This window comes from Balaenoptera physalus, assembly GCF_965194825.1.
Source record: "Balaenoptera physalus genome assembly, chromosome: 14".
Lineage (NCBI taxonomy): Eukaryota > Metazoa > Chordata > Mammalia > Artiodactyla > Balaenopteridae > Balaenoptera > Balaenoptera physalus.
The window spans coordinates 31,629,890-31,656,158 of record NC_138893.1 but is presented as its reverse complement, the minus strand read 5'-3'; the positions used below and the strand labels follow the sequence as shown (position 1 = coordinate 31,656,158).

Sequence of the window (26,269 nt, the reverse complement as noted above, 5' to 3'; positions counted from 1 at the left end):
TCCACTGGACCCCTTTTGGGGCCTCTTTGGGAGGTCCACCCAGAACAGTGGAACCTATGGATAAGGCGAGGCCTGTTTCCATTTAGACCTCTGGGGAATGCTTGGTCACATGGAGGTGTCAGAAGCAGGGTCTCTAATTCTTTTTTTCTGACTGAGGGGGAACAGATTATTATCTGGGGAAGGTCAAGACCCAAAAGGGTGATCTAATCAGACCTCAGAATCTAGGCCAGGATGATGATATTCCTGCCTGCATGTGTTTTTTATTTTTTCCCACCAGAATTTCAGGCCCACCAAGGAGGACTCCCCCTCCCCAATGGAATCTGTCCCACGGAGGTGAGCTGAGGTCACAGACACCAGGGCACAAGAAGGAGGGTCTTCCCTAGCCCTTCCCTCACCGATTAACAGAGACCACTGGGCAATGCCACATTCTCAGTCTGAAAGGAGGCTTTGAGCCCATCCAGGCTCCTGGGGAGGCACAAGGAGGAGAGACGCTGGGTGACTGGCCCTCCTGCCTCTGGAAGGCTTCCTTCATCCTTTAAAATCCCTAGGTGGTCATATCCCCATTTTACAATCCTGCAAGATCACACAGTCCTCATGCACCCAGATAGTAAGAAGAGCCAGAATAATCTTCAATTTCAAGTCGTTCAATGAGACTTTACTCTATCCCCCCTTTCCAAAAGGTGAAACTCTCTCTAAGGAATTGCCAGAATTCCTACGTTCTCCAAAAAAGAACCTATGTTATTCCCCTCCCACGGACAGGGAGAGAAATATGAGATGTCAGTACACCTAATGAAATAGCAAACAAGACTATCCATAGGCAGATCACAGCTAAACAGACCCCTTGTCGTCTAGAGCTTCATCAGTCTTAGAGCTGCTTGGTCCCTTTGGTCCCATGCGTCTTTCATAATGGCTTTACTATGTAAAGCCCACCGAGGACAGGAGCCAACGTCTGTTGTTTGGGAGTTTAGTGCCAGAGCCTCAGGGAGTCACTAACTCAACCATTCCTCTCTTAGTCTTTACAACTACCCCACGGCTTTTACGGGGTTCCCATTTTACGGATGAAGAAACTGAGACTCAGAAAGGTGAAGAAAACTGCTCTGGATCCCATAGCTTGGCAGTGGGCTGTCTCTCACTTTAACTGTGCCTGTGGTTTCCCTCCAACTTGGAGAAATGCCTCTACCCACACTATCCATCAGCCCTTAATTTCTTAGGAATTATTCCCATGCCTGCAGGTGGAGGCGTCAAGGCCTCGAGGGCTGTGGCCAGCGAAGGCTCTGAGAAGCTGTCAGCTAGAAGGAACAGCAAAGCTAGGTCACCATCACTTAGTGCAGTGAAACGAATAAAGCAGACACGTTGCTGGAAGGACTCATTATAAGACCCTTCTGAAGTTTCTTGTTTTGATTCATCTCAGTCAGTTACCATCACCATCAAACAAGATTATTTAATTTTTTATTCATCTATTCTATGGTCATGGCAAACTTATCCTTCAATCCTTGGCTCAGTAGAAACAAATCTTTAAAAAAACAGAAGATGAATTTAAGAACATCATACTTAAGAAAGCCTAAAGGAAATGAAGCCAGCTTCTACAAATTAATTATGCTGTGGGCCATCATTTATTAAAAAATAGTCAGTGCAAAGAGACACAGAACTCCTGCATTTCAAAGGCTTCTAGAGTAAGTGTATAAGTAATTGTGATACAAAGTGGATTATGAGGGACGGCAACAAAAAAGATACAAGTACAGAGGATATGTGTCCTTGTGGAGACCAGCGGAGGCTACCTGGAGAAAGCGAGCAGCCAAGCCACGATAGGACTTCAACAGGTCAAGGGAGGGAGGGATCTCATTTCAGGCAGCACAGTTACTGAAGGACAGCAACCTCGAATTCACATATTCAGGGAGATGAGGTGCTATGTTATTGTAATTTGATTAGAATATCGTGGTAGCATATGCATTAATCCCAAATACCTGGATTTCACATTTTCCTTACTCGTATATAGGCAGAAAACTTCCAAACAGATGGTACATGAAAAAAAGGGGATTTGGGTCAAGTGTATTTTATAAGCATGGCAACCCGTGACTTCCTGTGGGGATTTTATAGGGTTAATTGTATATTAAAGGCTCCTAGACATCCTGTAGTAAAGAAACCTGTGTAATTTATTTAATGCAGTGTTTCCTAAATTCATGAGACCATAGAATCTGTGTGTGTGTGTGTGTGTGTGTGTGTTTGTGTGTGTGTGTGCGTGTATGTGTGTGTGATTCATCTTAACATCTTGTTGAACTAGTGGTTCTTGGAGCATATTCTCAGAAACATCTTCCTTTGATTACCTCAAAGATCCTGGTAGGGGCTGGAGACTCCTAGCATTGTTTGTTATCAAATTTCCATTTTTGTTCTTATTTCTAGAAAGGTGAAGTACTTGTAAACTTGAGTATATAGAATATAAAGTTTTGTTGTAAACTCAAAAAAGTTGTATTTTTTATACCTATTGGTGTTTCCTCTTCCCCAGAGGTGATGGGGGTAATTGTTATTTCAGCAGCTACAGTAAAAAGAAAACATCAGTTAGTGATGAATATACAAAACACATAAATAGAAACAAAACTAAAGCTGAGTAAAGGGAGAACTTATCTAGCCCTCCAAACCAATGTCTAGTACCTCTTTGTGAAATATAAGAAGCCAGTTCTAAAGGGCTTGGTGAATTTCCAGCTTAAAGACATGTTTGCTCTAATCTGGAATCTAACTCTTGTTCACCACACATTACGTACAAATGAACATCAATTTCCTGATCCATAAAACTGGAAATCAGATTTGACAAAGAAGAGGAATGAGGTTTACTAAGAACTGAATAAATTTTAAAAATTACCATAATTTTCCCAATTCAATAAATACTTCAGCATTTTGGGAAAAATTAGCTCACTAGCCACAAAAAATATTGAAATAGGAAAAAATTTAAATGCCTTTTATAATAGCATCAAAAACCATGGAATTCTTATGGATAAGTCTGATAAGTATGTGCAAAATTTGTACATGGAAAAATCCAAAATACTGATGAGATAAATGAAAGACCTCAGTAAATGAAGGGATACATTATGTTGATGGACCAGAAGACTTGATACTGTTAAGATGCCAATTTCCTCCAACTTTATATGAGTCAATCCAAATCAAAAATCCTAGCAGACATTTTTTTGTAGAAACTGATAAATTGATTCTAAAATATTATATTTCTAAAAGGCAAAAAGCCTAGGTTAGCCAAAACGATTTTGAAAAAGTAGAAAAAAGAACAAAGTTGGAGCACTTACACTACCCGATTTCAAGACTAACTCTAAAGCTACAGTAATCAAGCCAATGTGTTATGGGCATAACAGTGGTCACATAAATCAGTGCAACAAAAGAGGAAGTTTAGAAATAGACCATGTATTAATGGTTAGTTTATTTTTGACAAAAGTGCCAAGGTATTTCATTGGAGTTAGAAGAGTCTTCTCACAGGAATAAAGACACAGACGTAGAAAATGGACTTGGGGACATGGGGAGGGGGAAGGGGAAGCTGGGACAAAGTGAGAGAGTAGCAGTGACATATATACACTACCGAATGTAAAATAGATAGCTAGTGGGAAGCAGCTGCACAGGGAGATCAGCTCAATGCTTTGTGACCACCTAGAGGGGTGGGATAGGGAGGGTGGGAGGGAGACGCAAGAGGGAGGGGATATGGGGATATATGTATACATATTCACTTTGTTATACAGCAGAAACTAACACACCATTGTAAAGCAATTATACTCCAATAAAGATGTTAAAAAAAAAAAAAACTGGTGCTGCAACACAACTGAACATCAAAGTGCAACAAACCAAACCAAAACCAGAACAAAAACGCTTGACCCTTACAAGGGTCCTTCCCAGGTTCTGCATCCACCTGACCAGCCCCTTGACTGCAGCAATTGTTAAGTATGGCTCACAGGCTGGATCCCAGCTCAGAAGTGACCTGTTGGGTTTGAAAACTCAAACTGAACTTGAATTCAGCCAAATCAGAGTATTCAGCATAAAAATCCAAATTCTTACCTTTCTGTGGAAAACATCAAAGCGGAAGTTCAGGTTCAAAGCAGCAAATTCTTTTATTACATTAATCAGCTGGATCTGAGACAGACCTGCCCCTCTGGACACAGAAGAGCTCTTCCGTTCACACAGCTCCTACCACTCAAGCCCCTTGTTTATCTTACCCCCATGGCCCTTGGAAACTTTTGCGTTTGTGACCTCTGGATGATGGGCCCAATGTGTCAGCTGGTGTTCCAGGCCCTCCACGTCTGGGCCTGGTGACCTCCCCAGACCTGTGTGTCCCTCTGGCTGACTCTCTGCCCCACGGTCCTCCCCATCTTTCCTGATTCTGTCCCGCCAGTGGCTGGAATAACGTCTCTACGAATGACGAGTTCTCCGGATGCACCTGCTCGTCCCGAGCTGCACCTCCTCAGTGCCTGATGCCCCCGGGGAGCACTGACCTCTGAAGCTTTCCTGGGACAGTCAACACTTGCCGCCTAGTCTTGTGTCCCAAATCACCAGGAAATGCCAGGCTCCTCGAGGGCAGGGTCTCTGCCTCTCTTTCTGCCTTCCACTGCTCGCTACGTGTAGGATGTTCCCGGTAAACCTTCGCCCATTAAGATGTGGTAGCATGTACCTTACAGGTGCTGAGTCCACAGCTGCCCCGCCTACAAGTAGGATCCGGGTTACATCCGGCGTCCTCTACTAGACTCCGCGTGATATAAGAAGATCCTGAGGTTTAGAGTCAGATCCTGGTTTGATTCCCAGCTTCATTCTTTCACTCATCCGTTCAGTCAAACATGTGCCAAACTCTGCCAGTAAAGCGCTGGGGCCACAGCAGTGATCAAACCCCTGGTCCCTTCTTTCATGGGGTTTGCTCCCTAACAGGAGAGACAGACATGACATATGATCCCCCTCAGTTAAGTGACCTCAGCCAAGTTACGGCTTCTCTCCATCCCATTTCATCTTGATCCCTCTTCATTAAAGTGGGAATAAAACAGAGAATCGAATAAGCTCATGGATTGGACAATGCCTAAACATTCCTGGCACCTGGCAGGCACTCACCCAGCCATGGTTCCTTCCTTTGGTCACATGCTGACCTAAGGGAGGTGATGTGGGGGAATGGGAGGGCCCTGAGCTGTCGGAATCTGATCCCAGCTGGTTTCTCGCCAGCTAAATGACCTTGGCCCTCGGCCTCCACGTCATTAGAACAGGCACGTTGGATGCCATGCCCCCTAAAATTCTATGCCTTTGACATTCTGAGACTAACAAGGGAATAAGCAGCCACGTGGATTAGTTGAATGAAGTGTACGCCGCCAGGAAAGCGAGAGACTGTCGTCAAAAAACAGAGATGTAGGTCTTATAACAGAAACTGAGGGACACTTTACCCGCCCCCAACATTTTATTATGAAAATTTTCAAGTATACAGAAAAGTTTGAAGAATCTAACAAAGAACTCCTACCTAGATTGTATGATAGATTTATCAATCCATCTATCATCCATCAACTCACGTTTTATTAAGGTTTGATTTATATACCATAAAGTTCACCCATGCTAAGGTCCAGTCTGATGGACTTTGGTGACTGTACACAATTGTGTGATCACTGCTGCAGTCAAGATACAAAACAGTTCCCTCGGCCCCAAAGGTTTCCTCAAGCATTTCAGATCTGATGCCCTCTTCCCTGCCCACCTTCCTGAAGGAACCACTGTATGACTTTCCTTGCTTTGTTCAGGTGGAGTCACTACATCCCTGGGGCGAGGGCAGCTGAGACAGGTGATGGCCAACTGATAGTGGCCCGTACAGCAGGCCACTTGGGGCTAACTGCCCACGATCTTTGCTTTTGCTAGTGGCCATGTGGCACATGTTAGTTTGTCAACAGGCAATAACACCATGGGCCATCCTAAATGGGCATCTTGGGGACAGGAGGTCACTGACCTCAGCCTGCAGTGTCATCATTATTCCTGCTGAATCCTGGAAGGGGGCAGGTGTCCTCTTGAAGCAGCTGTGTACCTTTTCCCGATGTTCTGTCTCTTCCCTGACGTCACTCCTTCCTTTGTCCCCATCAACAGCCTATGAGAACCTACTTCCCACATCACCGGTGACATCAGTGGCCCATAACCCACCTGCTTCTACACCTCCAGGTAAGGCTGTTTCTTTTTGTATTCTGTCTTCTGAAGTGACAGAGGTGACAAGGTCATGTGTCTTTCATCACCCAGCAGGCTACCCAGGCTTATTCACGTGGCCGTCTCAGAGCTCCCACGGGGCCTGTCATGAGGCCTCAGCTCCGCACACCTCTGCCACATGCTGTTAGCTCAAGCAAATCTCAGGCCGCTGGCCCAGGGTCAGGGAGTAGGAAAGTAGGCCCAGCCTCTTGGGAGCAGCTGCAGGGTCACATGGTAAAGAGCAAGGTTAGAAGGCAGAGGAGAATCTGCCCCAGACGAGGCATCTTAAATAGGGTGTGGATAAGGACGCCGTCATAGGCTTCTGAAAGCCGCACGTCTGGAAAACAGCATGGGATCCTCACGGCAGCATGAAGGGTGTAGGTTGCAAAGCTGTGGAAAGTAAGCAACGCCAGGGTGGTAGAAGGCAGTCCAGTCATCAACAGGCAGAGGGAGCAGTGTCACCCCGAGACCCCTTTTCCTCCCCAGGAGGCTGGGCCCCCACGCGGCTGGTGGGCGGCCGCGGGAGCTGTGCCGGCCGCGTGGAGCTTTTCCACCAGGGAGTCTGGGGGACGGTGTGGGACGACCTCTGGGACCTGCCGGAAGCAGACACCGCCTGCAGGCAGCTGGGGTGCGGCTGGGCTGCGTCGGCCCCGGGCGAGGCCCACTTTGGGGAAGGTTCTGGGAAGATCCTCCTTGACAGCGTGCACTGCAGCGGGGAGGAACAGCGCCTGGAGGAGTGCTGCCACGTCAGCTGCTTTGCCTACAACTGTGGGCCCGGGGGAGATGCTGGCGTGAACTGTTCAGGTACCCCCGCCCCCTCCCCAGGCAGAGCCCCGCTTGGCCCTTTCCAAGGAAGTCCTTTTCAAAAGACTGTAAAAATCACAATTGAGAATAAAGCAGGACGTTGTTCACTAACAGCAGATATTTTCATCTCTCCCACTTACAGATGCTGAATACTCAGCGCTCACACTACTAGGTGGGGAAGGTGGTTTTGACGTGTGTGGTCTGTCAGAACCTGGGGGAAGAAGTTCTGCTGGAAATTGGGTGGGTCTTACTCTGCCAGCCGGTGCAGCGGCTGAGAGATGTGAAGTCACTGATTGCCCAGTGGGAGAGATGGAGAGCCCCTTAGAAATCATTTGTTCTTACCCCACTTTCTACCTCTTCACTCACTGGGCATTTCACGCTCAGGAAGCAGATTTGAAATTTCTCAAACTTCTGCACAGCACTTTGGGGTTGTGATGGGCTGGCAGTGACATGTGGGTAGAGGGTGGTTAGCTATGAGAGACAGTTAAGGACACTTATTGCCCAGGGGCAGATGGCTGGTGGGCCAGACCAGCCGAAGTCAAGGTCCAATTTCATTCCTATCTTCTCCTTGCCTCTGCCTTGTTCCGGGTGCGACCCTGGCCCCATGGAGCTTCCTTGCTGTGGGTTTTCCCACATGCTGTCAGCGTCAACACCTGGAGTTTCCCATGCCTGGCCCCTCTCTCCATCAAAACCCCTGGTCCCTTGATGCCTTGCCCTTGGCCAGCTCCCGGCCAGAGGGTGAGTCATGACCACAGCTGAGTAGACAAGGTCTAGTAAAGCTGCAGTCACATCCCCTCCTGGCTGTCAACTTCAGCAAGTGGGAATGGATTGGTCCTCAGAGAGAATCTCCAATAGGAAGTTCTGGGCCACTGGTGTCACTGGCTGGAGAGATGTTGGGGGCAGGAAGGAGGAGCCACAGCCTCCTTAGGTCCTGACTCTGTCTCTGAGCAGCACCAGGCCAAAGAAATCAGTCAGTTGGTGCTTCTTCCTGTTCTTACGTGGAAGCCTCATAACTCCCAACACTGAGGTCACGGAAATTGGCCGCAGGAGCCAGAATTTCACGTCTTTAGTTTTCTTAAACTTCCGAATTTAAAAATATCTCATTTACATGTATGACAGAGAATAAATGCATCAAAGTCTAGGAAGATCTGGATCAGTGGTTCTTCCCTCCTGTATATTATCACCCCCTGCACGCTCTGCTTCACCTCCAGAGACTGACTCAGTAGTTCTGGGAGGGACCCTGACAGCATATCTGTTACCAGCTCCTTGGAGGCTCCTTGTGTGGGTGTGTGGACCTCAGTGCCAGCTGACAGTCCCATGTCCTTTGTGTGTTTGCCAGGTCGTCCTTTGGATGCCATGGCGGGGACGGTGGCTACAGGTGAGACTGGGGTGTCCTTGGCTGCCCTGACCATCATCGTCTAGCTCGAGCCCTAGAGTGATTCTTCAAGGAAATCGAGCAAAGTACTACTGTCCTGTCTAGGTCAGCCCTCTGAGCCTGTGTTCTGCGTGAAGTGTCAGTAATGAAGGGCAGTGAATTTATGGTTCCAGTTCCATTTCCGTTAGTCAAGTGGTGACAGCCTTCTCAGTCTCCCAGCATGGACACCATGTGTGCAGGACAGACATGTGGCTGTTAGGGCTGTTAGCACAGCAACATTGCCAGGGCGCCACCCAGGGGCATCATTTTGGTGGGCTTCCATGATGAACACCTTCTCTGCCCCTTCTCCTTCTCTATCTGTGTCCTTCCCTGTCCTTTCGTTTTCATCTTTCATTTTTTGTTCCTCTGTTCTTACCTATATCTTGGGTTTCCAGAAGCTCCACTGAACTTTTCTTACCACCACTTGGAGATAAAGGGCTAAAATCATGTAATGCCTGGAGAGCCTAGCTGGTCCTTCTAGTGAAAAGCTGCAGCTAGGTGACCAGAGCCAAATGAGTGTAAGTCCACTTTTCTTTTTTTAAATAAATTTATTTATTTTATTTATTTATTTTTGGCTGCGTTTGGTCTGCATTGCTGCATGTGGGCTGTCTCTAGTTGCGGCGAGCAGGGCTACTCTTTGTTGTGGTGCGCGGGCTTCTTATTGCGGTGGCTTCCCTTGTTGCGGAGCACGGGATCTAGGCACGTGGGCTTCAGTAGTTGTGGCTCGCAGGCTCTAGAGTGCAGGCTCAGTAGTTGTGGCGCACGGGCTTAGTTGCTCCACGGCATGTGGGATCTTCCTGGACCAGGGCTCGAACCCGTGTCCCCTGCATTGGCAGGCAGATTCTTAACCACTGCACCACCAGGAAAGCCCCTTGTTTAATTCTTATAAATCCAAAACCTGTAAGTTCCAGTTGCAGTAGATACTGAGTTGAAGGAAACACAATCTACCCAGAAAAAGTGATGAAAAAGTAGTTAAAGGGAGGTCCCAGTCATAACCTCCCAAAACAGTCCATCCCACCCCCATCCCTCCATCTCCGATTCCTCAGACCCAAACCTCGTCAGACTCACCCCTTCCCCAGGCACATCCAGCCTCGGTCTCTGTCTCTCTTTCCCAAACCCTCATGTTGATCTGCTCTGCCTCTCTCCCAGCAAGCGAGAACCCTTCCACTTTAGAAAGAGCGAGGAGAGAGTAAACAGGACAAAGATAATATTTTCTTCATCAGATGATAGAGGGAGGGAGAAAGGCAGGGAGCTCTCATGCATTAATACTTTTTGACCCATAAGAATTAGATTGAATGGACTCTCCTTCCCAGGAGACGTTTAGGCTAAAGATCTATTCAGACGGCAGCCTGACTCCACCAGGCCGCTGGGTGTGAGGTGGTCGTTAGTGGGATCACGTAAGTGATGTCACGGAGGCATATCCTGACGTCCTTTTTCCTGTCATTTCAGGAGGAAGTAACTCTTGTGGAGGGGTCATTTCTAGTCTCTCCGGCTCATTTTCCAGTCCGCCGCATCCAGGAGACTACCCAACAGACGTCCAGTGTGTTTGGGAGATCCACGTGGATAAAAAATTCCGCATAGAACTCATGATTCCAACTTTGAAGTAAGAAAACAACTTTTAAAGGGAAGAGTCCACCTAAATAAGAGTATGGCCTTGTGAAATCATAATAAAGATGTTTCTTTCAGTGGGAAACACTTAGGGGCAAAACCAGAAGAATGCAAAATTCTTTCCAGTTTGAAGCTGGAGTTGTTTCTGTAGTGCTATCCAATGAGCTACTTGTAGCTTGAAAAATTCAATAAGTCGTTTATTAACATATTTGACTTAACATTACTATGATGGTTTTTCTTTTGATTTTTTTCTAAAAATATCCTTATCAGCTTTGCCCTCACTGTACACTGGGTACCAATATTTATTCTCTTAGACTTTCTCTTTCTTTACATTTTAAGCAAGCTTAAAAATTAAGAGGCTTTCCATACACATACATTAGCTGGCTACTCCAGCCTTGAGCCCTGCATCCTCTAAATGTTGCCACAGTGAAAGGGGATGGCAGAGTCATTGCCTCATCTCTGACATAAAAAGGATAGAATTTCCTAAGTCATTGCCATTTTTTAATCTTCAGGACATAAAGTAATAGCTGACTTTTTTTAGTGTGCTCAGGTTCTGTACTATGTATTTTGTATGCTTTGTCATGTTCCAGCATCACGTTAGCCCTAAGATAGATGTCCTTGTCATCCCAATTAGAGACAAAGAAGCTGAGGCTCAGAGAGGTTAACTAACAGGCCCAAGGCCAACCTTCTAGTTCTGTTGGATGTAAATGGCCTAGCTCTTCACCAGTATATGATTCTGTAAGCAGAGTCTGTACAAAGCCCTTCTTCTTGTTGTCTATGGCACACATCATGCTACAAACACAACAATACTGTGAAATGCTATGAAAATCCCCCTTTATCATGCACTGAATTGTTGCTCGGTCCATGGAGTCCGACATGCCCTGTGCCAAAGGATATCCTAGAAACACATTATCTTTGTTGAGTAAAACCCTAAGGACACAGCCCACAATGAAATGAGAGCCTTGAACCCATACCTCTAAAGCCTGTCATGTTATCAGTTATCCATTTCTTCAAAATCAGCTCTCATACACATCCTTTTGAATAATTACCAAAGTGCAAATACTCTTCTACATGCTGACATTATTTTAATTTTATTTTTTTAATATCTATTTATTTATTTATTATGGCTGCACCGGGTCTTAGTTGTGGCACGCGGGATCTTCCTTGCAGCATGCGGGCTCTTAGTTGCGGCATGCGGGATCTAGTTCCCTGACCGGGGATGGAACCTGGGCCGCCTGCATTGGGAGCACGGAGTCTTAACCACTGGACCACCAGGGAAGTCCTTATTTATATTGTAAAATCAAGTTTTTCCTCCCCAAGAATTTGGGTATGAAAAATGTTGTGAAATACAGAGGTAGGAAAATCGGGCTGTGATGTTGGTTACATGCTGATCACTGGGATGATTTTACTGTTCAGATTTTATTTGCAGTGTATATTCGCATTTCCTAATGTTCTGTGTAAGTTGTGATTGGCCAAAACCATTATGATTTTAAAATTTCTATTACTAAGTTGTAACCATAAGCCTCATACATTCCGCAAAGATAATGAGTTCTGTTAATAAGGCATCTGAAAAAGTTAATTGATATTTTATATATTAATATGCAATTTAAAGTATATTCCAACTATTTAATCCTGTGATTGTCATACTTTTCAAACTTTAAGATCCAGGATGCCCTAACCTGCTGCTAACCCTCCACTGTGATTCCCCCAGGCTAGAAGACATCCTTGGATGCCCGTATGACTCAGTTGAAATCTTTGACGGCCCCAGGATTGCCTGCTGTCCATGGGCAAATTCTGCGCCTCAGTAGCTGTGATGTTTTTCTCCTCCTCCGACATCATGACTGTGGTGTTCCGAAGTGATTTTGTGATCACCAACAGTGGCTTTTATGCTCTGTTCAATGCAATTCCGCAGGGCGAAAGAGAGTCAGGTAGGAAGCTTCAAGCAGGTTTTTGGCCTTGAAAAGACAGAACAGTTTTCTAATTTAAGGGATTTCCCTATTAGCAGAGGCCTGGGATTCAGTTTTAAAAGCACACACACACACACATAAGCCCTGCTGCATCGCTGCTAGATTTTTCCATTAAGAGGGCCTCATGAGCGATGAAATAAAGCAGTGACGTCCAGCCTGTATGTGAATGGGCAGGCGGCTCCTCCCCGCGGCTGCATCCGGCTGCCTGGGAACTGTCCAGGGTGCTGAAAAGTAAAAGTCAAACTTGCAAGAATTCTCTTCCCTCCACCAGCTGGCTCACTTTACATCTTGCCTGCATTGGACCCTAGACTCACCCAAATAAGAGGCTTGGGAACTCCTTAATGGATGGACGCTATAGCCTGTCATTCCAGGACCAGGTCCAGTTTGCACCCAGAAGGCATACTTACCTGCCAATTGTGGGGCCCCAGTAACTCAGGTCATTAGGAATTCGGGTGGAAACTCCCTGGGTGTATTTTGAAGCTGGGTGTTTGTTTCTGAGTAAGGGAATTCCTTATATATTTGACCTTCAAAAGCATGCTTGAGATCTTGCCCTGGGAAGGCTAAGTAAGGTCCAGCATTTGAAATCCAGACCATTCATTGACTCAAGATCACCATTTTCTCATCCAATAATCTTCACTAACATCCTACTCTGTGCCAGGCCCAGTTATAAGTGCTGGGGACACAGTAAACAGTACCATGCCTTTCCCTCATGGAGTTTACAGTAGCGTGGATTTGGGTGAATGGGGAAGGATCAAGACATAAGAAACAAGTAAATAAACAAGATGATTTGGGGGTAGTGATAAGGCTGGGAATACAGAGCCAGATGGGATAGAAGAGAGTGCCTGGGGTGGAGGAGGTGCTATTGTGGATTGAATGGGGATGGAGGCCTTGCTGAGGAGGTGATATGTGATGAGTGACCATGAAGGGGCATTCTAGGCAGAGAGAATAGCAATGCAAGGGCTGCTCTCAGGGAGGAAAGAGTTGGACACATTAGAGAAACTGAAAGAAGGCCAGGGTGCAGAGCCTGTGGACACAGTAAGGGAAGACTGTCCCTTGGGTGTCTCCAGGAGACTTCAGGTGACTCCAGCTGGCCACAGCCCATCAGCCCAGAAAAAGCCATTCCCTTTGGGCTTTATGAAGTCCTAGACGCCCTTGTGGTCAGGTGTCTTCAGGGGACTAAATCTACACTTATCCAAGCACTTATCCAAGACATGTCCAAAGAAGCAGCTGGGAACCCATTTCCCCAGGAACCCAGCTTTGCAACACAGAGAACCACACAGCAAGATCTGCAGAACCCAAGGTGTGCTGGGGCTAAGCACTGTGTTTTATAGTCACACTCTTGTTGACTTGTCACCTCTGAGATACATGCTGCTAGAAGCCCCATTTTACAAATGAGGAAACTGGGGCCCAGGGAGATGAAATAACTTGTCAAAGGTTACACAACTAGGGAGCAGGAGAGCGGGGATCCAAACCTGCCTCTGTCTCACTCCTAAGCCCCTCAGCCCAACGTATGACGGAATCAAGACAGCCTTAAGGCTTCATTCTTGCATTTATTTCCCTTAGCCACAAATATGGGAGCTAGAAATCCTTCTTACTTAAAGCTCCCTACACTCAAAAATAAAATCCTGCTTTGTTTAGAGGATGGACCAGAGCTGCGGCTGGTGGGTGGTTCTGGATGGTGCGCAGGATGCCTGGAGATCCTCCACGAGGGGCCTGGGGCACCGTGTGTGACCACCTATGGGACCTGAACGAAGCTGAGGTCGTGTGCCGACAACTGGGGTGTGGAAGGGCCATCACTGCCCCTGGAAAGGCCCACTTCGGCCTGGGCTCTGGAGACATCCTCCTGGACAACATTCAGTGTTCGGGAAGTGAGAACCACCTTGGCCAGTGCCCCAGCTCTGGCTGGTTAGACCACAATTGTGGTCACCATGAGGATGCTGGCGTCATCTGCTCAGGTACCTCTCCTCCTGCGGCAGGTTCTTTCTGGTCTTTCAGCAACTCAGTGATGGGTGGAAGGTGTGCACAGAGCAGGGCCAGGTGACGGGACAGATGAATGTCCCTTCAGCCGAGCTGGCAGAGAATGCTGAGAGCCACGCTCTCTTCTGAACACATACTCCAGGGCCACACAATTTTCCGGTCCTGTTCCTTGCAGCCTCTCTCAGGTCTGGAACTGCTTCTCCAGAGTCTAAACATGCCCTGTTCTTGCTTGTGTAAGACGAAGCCTGCCTGTTTGGGACTTGCCCACACTAGAAAACCACCACTTGTCTTTATAAAATTTAACTTAGATTTCCTAAATTTACCTCTTTTTAATGCATGCAGATGCAGGGGACTGGGCTCCAGATGTGATTCCTGCGCCCCCAGGTAGGTCTGACACTGAATTTCCATTATCTCTGCAAAGTGAATAAGAAATTTAACCTCGGGACTCCCCTGGTGGTGCAGTGGTTAAGAACCCGCCTGACAATGCAGGGGACACGGGTTCGATCCCTGGTCTGGGAAGATCCCACATGCCATGGAGTAGCTAAGCCCATGCGCCACAACTACTGAGCCTGCGCTCTAGAGCCCGCAAGCCACAACTACTGAGCCCATGTGCCACAACTACTGAAGCCTGCGTGCCTAGAGCCCGTGCTCCGCAACAAGAGAAACCACTGCAATGAGAAGCCCGCATACCGCAACGAAGAGTAGCCCCCGCTTGCCGCAACTAGAGAAAGCCTGTGAGTAGCAATGAAGACCCAACGCAGCCATAAATAAATAAATAAATAAATAAATTTATATTAAAAAAAAAAGAAATCTAACCTCTGTCTGGACCCAGGCACAGGTGGACAGTGACGTAGACACTGGAATCACCCAGCGAGCTTTAAAAACTTCCGGTGCTCAAGCTGCACCCCAGACCAGTCACATCAGCACTTCTGGGGCCCAGGCAGTCATCAGTGATATTTAAAGCTTCCTGTGTGATTCCAACATGCAGCCAAGGCTGAGAACCAGGGGCTTGGTCAACGAGCTAAAAGTCACATTTCCCAAATGAAATGGCATCTGAAACTCTCCTCTCTGGACAACAGATCATGGAGGGGCAGGAAGGGACTGAAAGAGGATGGTCCCATCACAGTGGCTGAGAAGAGGGTTGGTACAGAGAGGAAGGAGGAAAGGTTTACCTCTCGGGGATACGAATTAGAGAGTGAAAGCATGCAAGTCAACAAAGAAGCACTGAATGTCGAACTCTCCCAGTGGGTAGAAAGCAGATTGGGGAAGTGAAAACATTTGGGGCTCCTCTGTGGGCCTCCTGGCTCAGCCAACACGGCAGGAATAGAGAAAGCTACACCTTCTTCAGGTAACCTACTCAAAGTCGAGGTGCAGCAGTGACCTCCCAACTCAGATTCCTGCTGGATCAGAGCACCTACGGTCCTGCCTCCTGCATCTGCCTGCCTCTCCAGGACAAGTTCTCAGCCGCTTGCTTCCCTGCTCACTGGCACCCCGGGCCCCACGCATCCTCCTCCCAGCCTTACCCAGTGACGGTGCCGCTCTCTGCCCTCAGTGGTGGCCTGGGCCGGGGGGAGTCGGGGTCGGGGTGCTCCTTGCAGCGTTTGGGGGCCAGGCGAGGTGGCTAGCAGCTGTCCCTACCCTGGGCTGGCACCACTATGGTGCATTTGGAGGGACACGCACTGGGAGCCTCTTAGCCACTCCAGTCCAGGTTCCGAGGGCGTCCCAGGTGGAAGCTGCCATCCCTTGTAGGTTGCCCTTCTGGTGTGGGTTGCAGAGGCAGACCTATGGGAAGGGGCCCGTCTTACTTCGTTGGAATACTTGTCCAACCTACCTTTCCCCACCATGGCTCTCAGCTCTCTGGGTTTGAAAGCTGTATTGTCCCTCTGCATTTTGGCACCTGATAAATTTCTGCAGGCACTGTGGCATGTTCATAAGCCCAGATGTTACTGTAGGTGATGCCTCATGACTGGTCAGTCTCAGGACAGCCCTTGGGTTGGTGGACCCCAGCACAGAAGAGAAAACAAATCATGAGACTCTGCGTTGTCTGTGATTTCCTGGTGAATCACTGAAAGAAGGGGAGAGGTTGTATCTCAGATCAGGGAGAAAAGAGGAATGAGTGTGTCCACACCATATATTAAGATTCAAGAGTAGTAGCAGCTTCATTCATTTGTACTTAGGTATTGATATAAGGTGATGTTATCGTGCTAAGCTCTTTCCTGATTCTTTTGGTTCTGATTTTTGCAGCTGCCATTCCCCAAGTGCCTATCCCACAAGGTAACTCTCTTCCACTGAAAGTATAACCTGTAAAGGGTGGAATCATGGTGATAACTCATAAAAGCAGAATAGACGTCTGCTGTCCTGCCTGCATGAGGGGAAGGAAGTGGTGGGACGGAGCCCTCACAAGTAGATCGATTGTCTGCATATTAGTTGGGCTGGTTTGCATGACAGGAAGCTGGGGAGAGCAGTAAGGACGTGTCACTGGACACCCCACACCTGCCATGTGCATATCCAATCCATTTCCAGCCTCACCTACAGTCTTCGGGTCCTGCCTACCTGTCACACATCTTTCCTCCTCCCTCACTCCCTCTCAGGGTACAGCCACACACCAGCCAGGCCGCAACCATGTCTACACCAGCATGATCCCTTCCCATTTTGTGATTCACTTTTGAGCTTGCTGGAATTCTGGATTCTATACTCGAGAAAATGCAAGTTGCATGCCTGAAGAATCCAGCCCCGGCTCTCTCGTTTGTTTTCACAGGAGGAAGTCACTTTTGTGGGGGAGTCATTTCAAGTCTGTCGGGCTCCTTCTACAGTCCTTGGTATCCAACAAACTAGCCCAGTGACGTGGAGCGTGTCTGGGTGATACACCTGGCTGAGAAGTTCCACGTAGAGCTGACAATCCCCAGCCTGAAGTAAGCAGCTTTGCTTTTCCCTGCATCAAAGGCCAGACCGGATTTGAAACCATGCTTTCCCCAAGAGGTCGCTTTTCCAAGTGTCTGAGTCATTTCAGCTGCTGTAACAAAACTGTAATAGACTGGGTATCTTAATAAACAACAGAAGTTTATTTTCTCACAGTTCTGCAGGCTGGAAAGTCCAAGATCAGTATACCAGCAGATTCGGTATCTGCTGAGGACCTGCTCCCGGGTTCATAGATGGCCGTCTTTCACTATAACCTCACGTGGTGGAAGGGACCGGGAACTTTCTCAGCCCTCTTTACAAGGACCCTAATCCCATCATGAGGGCTCTGCCTTCATAACCTAATCACTTCCTAAAGGCCCCACCTCCTAATACTATCATATTGAGGGTTAGGTTTCAACATATGAATTTCGAGGGGAATGACATTCAGCCTACAGCACCATGTGACAAATCCTTTCACATATTAGGTGAAAATTGGTCTGGTCATCTGAGCTCAGAAAGTCTTAGCTTAGAAAGTGCAATTGGAGAAGACCCCACGAGCATCCCTGACACCTGCCTTGGAGGGAGCCTCAGCTGGGGTGACCCACACGTGAGGACCTTGCCCCTCCACTCTCAGCCAGCTCCATTTGGGACACAGCCTCTTCCTCTGGCTGAACCCTAAACTGTTCTTCTTCATTACCATTTTCTGATCTTTATTCTTCCCTCTGGTGCTACACAAATCTTTTTCCTCTTCCCTTCAAGAATTTCTATCATGTTCCTACTAAGATTTTTCTTCTGATTATTAAATAGCCTCCGTTCATTCATTCCTCGTATCATGTACATTGTGCTTCCTACTCTTTCTCCAACCATCACCCATTTTTAAAGGAATTCATCCCATTGTAATGCATATTTATATCCATGTATATATACATATATATTTGTACACACATACATATACAGGAGTAACTTTTTAATGAAAATATTACTTTTCCTGATAATGTTTAACCCTGGTTTCATCTTTCTACACTGGGTCATGTCTGGCTCATTCTGTCTTCCTAACACTGTCACACAGCCTGTCCCAGACCTCTGCCACTGCTTTCTGTCTGTGTTCATTGGCCACAGCAGTCAAGGATGTAATGGTTAAATGCTGCCTTCAAATGTAATGGGTCGGCTGTGGAGTGTTAGTTTTACCTGATGCCTAAATTTCCTTTAGAATGGGGAGGACATGACTAAAATCAGGGAGTGTTATGTATTATGAGCAAAGTGTATTTATCATTCATTCATTCATTCCACACATTTATTTGCTGAAAACAATGTGAGAAGATTTGGCATCATATATTTCAAATCTATGATCTTCACAGTTCTAATGTTTTGGGGCATAGAGTACCATTTTATCGTTTCTGGAAAACGGTTATTACAAACAGCTGTAATGACCCGTAGCCCCGCAGTCTCAAGGTTAGCCTTCCAACACGAATTTCCTACTATAATTTCAGAGCTCACCAATCAAGGACTGTTTAGTGTGTTGCCTGGAGGCTGAGCTTAGTTGCTGATTTTTGGAGTTTGACATTTTTAAGTCTGAATTTATTGATATTTGCTTTTTGTTTCTTAGGACATAAAATTAGTTGTTATTTGCTCCAGTGAATCTCAACTGGGAATAACTGTACCTCCCCACAGGATGTTTCGTTGTGTCTGGAGACATTTTTTTACTGTCTCAATTGGGGGTACGCCATTGTCGTATAGTGGGTAGAGGCCAGGGATGCTGTTAAGTGTCCTACAATTCGCAATACAGCCCCCCACAGTAGAGAGTTATCCATCCCCAGTGTCAGTGGTGCTGAGACTGAGACGTCCACAATGAAAATGTGAGGTATGCACTGCAGTGTCGCCTGTTATTGCCACACTACCATCACCTTCCACACAAATATTATCACTTTTCCCTAATTTAAAAATGAGTTATTTTGGGCTTCCCTGGTGGCGCAGTGGTTGAGAATCTGCCTGCTAATGCAGGGGACACCGGTTCGAGCCCTGGTCTGGGAGGATCCCACATGCCGCGGAGCAACTGGGCCCGTGAGCCACAACTGCTGAGCCTGCGCGTCTGGAGCCTGTGCCCCGCAATGGGAGGGGCCGCGATAGTGAAAGGCCCGCGCACCGCGATGAAGAGTGGCCCCCACTTGCCGCAACTAGAGAAAGCCCTCACACGAAAACTAAGAGACCCAACACAGTCATAAATAAATAAATTAAATAAATAAAGTATTAAAAAAAAAAACCAAAAAAAACAAAACTAATCTAAAAAAAAAAAATGAGTTATTTTGAGCTACTTGGCTCTTATTTCATTGAAACAGATGTGTTCTGCAACAAACAGCTTTTCAAATTCAGTAGTTTGCATACAAATGTCATTGTGCCCATTGTGTATATTATGCAATGAGCACAGACAAGGCATGCGTCAAAGGCCACTGACTGTTGTTTAAATGCAAATGTGCATATGTTACATTTTTATCGTGTTAGATAAATGTTGATGTTCTTTAATGTATATTTATTGAGCCCACTTTCTGCAGGCCCTGGTCTAGGAATGGGTTTATAATGCCAAAAAAGACAAACAAGGTCTCTACCCTCATGGAGTTTACATTCTAGATGGGGAGACAAGTAGTACTCGAATAAACCAATAACTCAGTGGACAACTTCAGTTAGTGATAAGTTGATAAGTGCTATCAAGAAAAATATAATACATACTTGGTAACAAGGCAGAGAGCGAAAGGGGCGAAGACAGCTTTAGATACGATGCCAGGGACAGCTTCTCTGATCATCCAGGTTAGACGAAACATGCCAGGAAAACACTTGGTTTGAACCGGGCAGTTTGGGGCATTGGAGGGAAGAGTCTTAGTCAACAGGCCTTCAAAACTTTTACAGCTGTCACCATTTCTTCCTGCTCTGGGTCTTGTTGAGAGTTCCACTCAGTGAGACCCTAGTGGACACTCTCCACCACCATAGGGAGTGGCAGAATTTGAATAAAGAGTCAGGGGATATCCTGGAGACACTTGAGGCAGAGAGGAAGATGGTGGGACACGCTGAAAGCCAAGATACCAGTTGTGGCCGCAGCAGGGCGGGGAGGGGTGCTGAAATAGACCAGGAGAGACATGACGGGAGGCTGACTGGCCTGGACCAGTCCCGACAGGGAGGGACAGGAGGGCAGACTCAGGCAGTATCTGAGGGGTCAAGTCCACTAGTGAGCTGTGTGGTTGGAAGGAGGGGCAGGAGTGCCTGCACTTTCTGGCTGGATATGATGCAAAATTTGACTTTATGTGAGACATTTCTGCAGATTTCCTTGGGGAGCTTAACTCTGCCTTCACCTCCTCAGATTAGAGGACATCGGTGGGTGCCCTTACGACTTCATCGAAGCGTTCGATGGACAGCAGGTTGCCTCGCTCTCCATGGGCAGCTTCTGTGCCGGGGCAGGGCTCACGTTCGGCTCCTCGTCAAACATCCTGACCGCAGTGTTCAGAAGCGACGCCATGATCACCAACACAGGGTTCCTTGCCCCGTACAATGCCATTCAGCAGGATGAAAGGGAGAGTGGTGGGTGTCCTAATAGGGACCTCAGAGGGAAGTCAGATGTAATTTGCGTCCTTTCCCTTTAAGAGAGGAGAGGCTTTCTAAATCCGACCTGCGGGGTCCACCTGCATTACTGACATCCTGAGTGACAGCACTCTGACACTGACAGCCCCCTGCCCACCCCTCCCCTTGCTCTGCCCCTCACTGTCATCTTCCTCCAAGACATCCCCCTGAAGAGACAGACGGCTGAGTCTCGTATCTTGCCGTGGCCACGCGTGCAGGGCAAGAACCCAAACAACAGCCTCCTTCTCCAAAGGAAACGGAAATGCAGTAGAGCGAATCCTTCTGGAGCAAAACCATCTCAAACTACAACTACCAGCCCACCTGCTTCCAGCCGAATTCTATGCAGAAACCATCCAGAACGCATATTCATACAGGCCTCTGAGCTTCTGCAGCAAGCTATGGGGAACATTCCACAGCCCTCGGAGGATAATGCTTAGGGTGACCGTATAACTTATCCTTCAGTCAGGGTACTTTTGAGAGTTTAAAAGAGACTCTAAAATAATTAATGGGCATTAACTGACCTACAGCAGTCATAAACCAGGACCATTCCTGGCAAATCAAGACATAGGGTCCAACAGCCTAATATGGGAAAACGTGCCCATCTGAGAATCTTGGGCATTCTCTATCTGAGCGGAAGGGCCTGAGCAGAGACGGGGGACAGCACCACAGCTCAGGAGCCTCTGTTCTCCTGCCCCCAGACGCGGCCCTGAGACTGGGGGACGGCAGTCACAGGTGTGAGGGCCGGGTGGAGGCCCTCTACAATGGCACCTGGGGCACCGTGTGTGACGACAGCTGGGACCCGACGGACGCCAGGGTCGTGTGCCGGCAGCTCGGCTGTGGCGCGGCCTTGTCAGCCCCGGCGCAGAGCTACTTTGGTGGAGGCACTGGCCACGTCATGCTGGACGATGTGCGGCGCAAGGGGAATGAAGCCAGGCTGTGGCAGTGCACGCACAACGGCTGCTTCTCCCACAGCTGCAGACACCCAGCTGGCGGCGTCTGCTCCTCCCACAGCTGCAGACACCCAGCCGGCGTCGTCTGCTCAGGTGGGCCCCCCTGGGACACAGCACACCTCAGGGAGAGCCTTACCCCCCGGCAGCCTCTGGGAAGGGAGACGTCAATTACTCAGAAAGGGGCTGTGGGCTTCAAGCCATCTTTTCAAGTCAATTTGCTTAAGAGGTAGTTTTCTTTCTCTTCAGTTGTCGTGTCTGTAAAATGCTCAAGGTCCCACCTTAAAAGCTGTGGTGATTAAATGGGGGGTTTGTATCACCAGACAGCCCATTCCTGGATAGACAGGCCACGGCGTTGGTGACAATCCACTCTCTCCTCAATGGGAATAGCAGCCGGTGTCCAAAGAGTGCTTAACACAAGCCAGGCTCTGTGCTAAAACCAGTGCATTCCTGGTCTCATTTAATCTTCACAGTCTCAAATAAGGTAGAGACTACCAGCATCCTCATTTGATTGACAAGGCAGCAGAGGCAGAGCCTAGATCACACACAGGCCCGTCCCCTAAGGTGCTGTGTGAAAGACTGAGCCCAGCTCTGTTGCTAAAGTTCCTTCAGCCCCATAACTGACCCAAAGTAAGGAAATGCCATGTTTTCAAATTTAGCGCTTCTAGCAACTAGATGAGCCATCACGAGCCTGGAAAGCACAGTGTGCTCCCTCACCCGGTGGGCACTGAGGCTGCCAGTGTCTAGCCAGCATCGATGGGTTTTAGTGCCACACTCCTAACTGCCCAGAGCAGAATGTGTTTGACACACACACACAAAAAAAGCTTGATCCCTTTTGTGAATTGTGTGGCTGTCTAACTCAGTCCATCTCTTATTCTCTCCTCTGTCTTGGAATAGGTATTGATGGCAATCCAAAAGTGGGACTAACAGGTATTGCTCTTCCAAACATTTCAACCCATTGCCAGGTCCCTGGTATAGGTGAATCCTAGCTACTTTGTAATCCTGTAATTGTGCCACAGTCTAATTAAATTATCACTTGTTAATTAAAAAGAGCAATGCAGCCCATTAGCGTTAGCAAAATGGTGGGTCTTGGAGGGGGGCAGCAGAGGGTGGGGAGAGAGGTCAGGGGGAAGGAAAATTCAGATTCATCAGAAATGGAATCTCTGGCCACTGGGATTCCCTGAATCAGTATCCGCTGTGAGCAAGGGCTAACTGCCTGCAGCGGTGATCATGCTATAGGTGCCGCAGGGAGCAAGGAAATATGGAATGGGGTGGGGTGGGGTGGGGTGGGGTGGGGTGACCCAGGCATGTCTGTGTCCCAGATGTGGCGCTCAGGCTGGCCAACGGCAGCCAGCGGTGTGAGGGCCGCGTGGAGCTGCACTTCAACGGCAGCTGGGGGACCGTGTGTGACGACAGCTGGGACCTGAAGGACGCCCAGGTGGTGTGCAGGCAGCTGGCCTGCGGCGGGGTGGGGTCTGCCCCCAGGAGGGCGAGATTCGGCCGAGGCCTGGGCCCCATCACCCTGGATGACGTGGACCACGTGGGGACCGAAGCCAGGCTGTAGCAGTGTCTGCGCGGCGGCTGGTTCTCCCACAACTGTGGCCACCACGAGGATGCTGGCATCGTCTGCTCAGGTGGGCCTGATGCCGAGGCCGGGGGGTGGGCGAAATGACATTCCTGCTCTGAGTCTTCGCCCAACTGTACTTAAAGCCGCGGGGAAGTCCTGGACAGTCCCTGTGTCAGTTTCCCAAGCTTCAGCCCTTCAGCCCTGCACGGTCCCCGCCATATGCACCTACTACCCACACTAGGGTTTTCCGAATACTTTCCATCAGCTCTTCTTTTTTCACTGAAGTGAATTCATTTTACAAGGAAATTTTATATCACCACCATGAATGGAGGGTCAGGATCACTTGCCATGAAGAGGAAATACATAAAAATAAATACAATGGCAATAAAACAAAGTTAAAATGTTTACAAATAAACAGTGAACTATCTAATCAGTTCATACCCATGTATATCTGAAAATATCCTTAAGCAGAATGGAACTAAGTGTAAACTTTTATATTTTAATGCAAGGAATGAGTGACTCTTAAACTAGCAGATGTGCTACCTCAGATTATCTCACAGCCCACCAGTGATGAGTGATGCCTTTGGGAACCGTCTCTTTGGTTCGAACCATCCCCCACCAGCACCCTGCAATTTTTACAGGTAACCAGAGATGCTCTGAAAGTCTCAGAGCTGAGAGCCCAGCTCCTAGCCCAGGGTCCTTATTCTCCAGTTTTATCCCAGTTGAGTCTCTGCAGATGAATTCAGTAGTTGGAGTAAAAAGCCCCCCTTTATCTCCACATCCTTCTGGGTCTGGCTGGGAAGAGGCAAACTGGTTTATCAGCTAGACTGGCTGCAACGACCTGAGAAAGGATGAAAGGCCAAGAGGGAGGGGGAGGTGCTGGAAGGTTCTGAGAGGAGGAGAGAAGTGAAGGGGCGGAATCAACGTTCTCAGCAAAGCAAGAGCCGAAGCCATCAGAGGGCAGGGCCGGGGGCCTACAGAGCAGGGAGGTTTGGAGCCAGGGAGTGGGGCAGAGGCAATGGAAAGGTCATGGCCCAGCTCCACGGCCCACTCTGGGGCCCATCTGCTCCTTCCCAATGCTGACCTTGCCAGTGGTATGTCCTTGAGACGTACGTGGTCCTGCCCTTTACAAACTGACATTTACTCTGGGAGGCAAGACCCACACACTCACAAAGAATTACAAAACCAAACCAACTGGCAAGACAGGTGCTCCACACAAGGTGACCACCATTGTGGCCTCCGTTTGCCCCCCAGAAAATCCCACAAAAATGACATTGCAGTGTCTGACAGTGACAGAAATGAACTAGGACATCTGGACATCGTAGCCATGGCAACTCAGGGCCATTCTCGGATGCCCAGATTGGGTACAGTTTCTCCCCCAAACAAGACATAGAGTGTATATGTCTTACATCCCGCACGGCTTGTGGGATCTTAGTTCCCCGGACAAGGGATCCATCCCAGGCCCTGGCAGTGAAAGCACTGAATCCTAACCACTTGACCACAAGGGAATTCCCAAGACATATACCCTTCTGTTTCCAACAAGCAAGTCTACCCCTTGGGTATAAGAAGAACTAAGGGACATAACCTGCCCTCTCCTTTTGATTTATGTTTCTCGTATCTTCCCTGCCTTACTCAACGCCATCAGCTGCTGTGAGTGACCCAGCTTCAGGTAATTGCAGCTGTTCTGAATTGAGTAGCTATAACTTGCCTCGGCAGAGTTACCCTGGGCTGTAGGGTTGGATTTAGGAACCAAATGCCCTGGGTTTGTTGTCCTGGCTTCACCTTCGCTAGCTGTGGGACCTTGAGCAAATCTCTGAACTTCTTCATGCCTCGGTTTCCACCTCTGGCCAAGGAGGAGGAGGAGGGTAAGAGCATCTGCCCCATAAAGCTGAGCTGGGGCTCGATGGATCCCTCTGAGTAGAGTGGGAAGGGCGGTGCTCGTGGGGCGCACCATTCAGATGTCAGCTAGTACCTTCTCCCCCCACCTCTCCCACGGCCCTGTGGGGATTTGTCTCTGGGTACTGCCTTCTGCTTGCCAGAACTGTAAAGAATGAAGGAGCAGAAATCACCACTTTTTTAGTTTTTCCCTGACTCTGTGATTAGCCCAATAGTTGTCACATTTCATATTAGGTCAGCTGCTTTTTTTAAACGTTTTTAAGAATAAAATAAAATATGCAGCGAAGAGTTAGAAAAAAAGAGAAATGACCCCAAACCTTCAAATGAAGCACCAGGGTAGGTTATACTGAACAGCAGTGAGCCCCAGAGGATGCTTGTTGACTTTAAAATTTATCTATTTTTAAAAAATCCATCCAACCCCCATGCTTTGATTTTCTTGAGCTTGTATGAGTTGGCCTGAATCCCTGTAGACACGCCAGTTGGGTGATGGAAGGAGTACTCCCCACAGAGAAAGAACTCAGGAAGGGAATCAACTTAGAATCAGAAAGTAGATAATCCACAAGGCAGGGAACCCACCAACCGCTGACTGAGAGTTAAGTATGTTTGACCCTTAATTAGGTTGTTGTATAATTATTTTTCTTTCACTTTCTGTCTGTCCTTAGCCTCTTTTCCAAAGCCAGCAGGGGTGCCCACACCAACAGGTAATCTTTCCCTCTCGCTTCAGTTGCCTTCCCTTTGTGGAATTTTAGCTCAGAAAAACCCCAGCATTACTGTGGGAGAAAATGGCCCTGCCGGAAGTGCCTTCCTCCGCACCCTCAGGCCGCACAAAAGGCTGCTGCTGGAGGGGCCTGATGATGTCCAGGTTCACCTAGAAAACCCGTGGCTGGAAAGTGAGGGGAAAGAGCTGTGAGATGCAAGACTGGCTTGTGGGGACTGGTTCGGAAGCCGGCGCCCAGGAAGGCTGGCATGGGAGTACCCAGCTGACCTCACATCTCCACCCGGTCCTGCTGGGAGCTCCCCTTGGCTGGGTTCTGAGCATATGCAGTCTCGACTCTTTTTTGTAGCACTGCCCTTTGACCGTGGGGACCAGCCTGTAATGACTGCCCTTTATACTTCCCAGAGCGTCTTCACATGTCGTGACACATGATCCTGGGAATAACACAGATAGGAATTATCGTTCTTGTCACTTGATCGATGCGTGCAAGGCACACAGAGAATCTTACACACACGTACACACACCAGTTAGTGTGTGCATGATAGCTTCTCATGAAAAATCCAAAAAACCCTGTGAGTGCCAGAACCCGAGACTTCACAACACACAGTGAAAGAGAAGGGGCAGCTATGCAGGAATGCAGGGCTCTGGACCAGCTGGCTAAGGGGCAAAACCATTTCTTAACCA

General features: G+C 48.1%; 2 protein-coding genes across 2 annotated transcripts in view; one reads left to right on the top strand and one right to left on the bottom strand.

Moving 5' to 3' along the window:
* LOC309642601 (uncharacterized protein C10orf120 homolog) overlaps window positions 1-26,269 on the bottom strand; it is a gene marked incomplete at its 5' end in the record, with an annotated part of 64,665 nt that overhangs the window by 6,421 nt on the left and 31,975 nt on the right. The window lies entirely within an intron of this gene.
* Window positions 4,913-26,269, top strand: part of LOC309642887 (scavenger receptor cysteine-rich domain-containing protein DMBT1) — a 30,803-nt gene continuing 9,446 nt past the window's right edge. Inside the window, 16 exon segments of the mRNA XM_082424958.1 lie at window positions 4,913-7,134; window positions 8,330-8,368; window positions 9,451-9,593; window positions 9,820-10,007; window positions 11,724-11,785; window positions 11,788-11,940; window positions 13,618-13,683; window positions 13,686-13,934; window positions 16,688-16,788; window positions 16,792-16,868; window positions 20,204-20,421; window positions 21,159-21,503; window positions 22,730-22,968; window positions 22,972-23,078; window positions 24,766-24,839; window positions 25,620-25,760. Of these exon segments, the coding sequence (XP_082281084.1) occupies window positions 6,555-7,134; window positions 8,330-8,368; window positions 9,451-9,593; window positions 9,820-10,007; window positions 11,724-11,785; window positions 11,788-11,940; window positions 13,618-13,683; window positions 13,686-13,934; window positions 16,688-16,788; window positions 16,792-16,868; window positions 20,204-20,421; window positions 21,159-21,503; window positions 22,730-22,968; window positions 22,972-23,078; window positions 24,766-24,839; window positions 25,620-25,760 (2,782 nt within the window). The 5' untranslated portion in view covers window positions 4,913-6,554.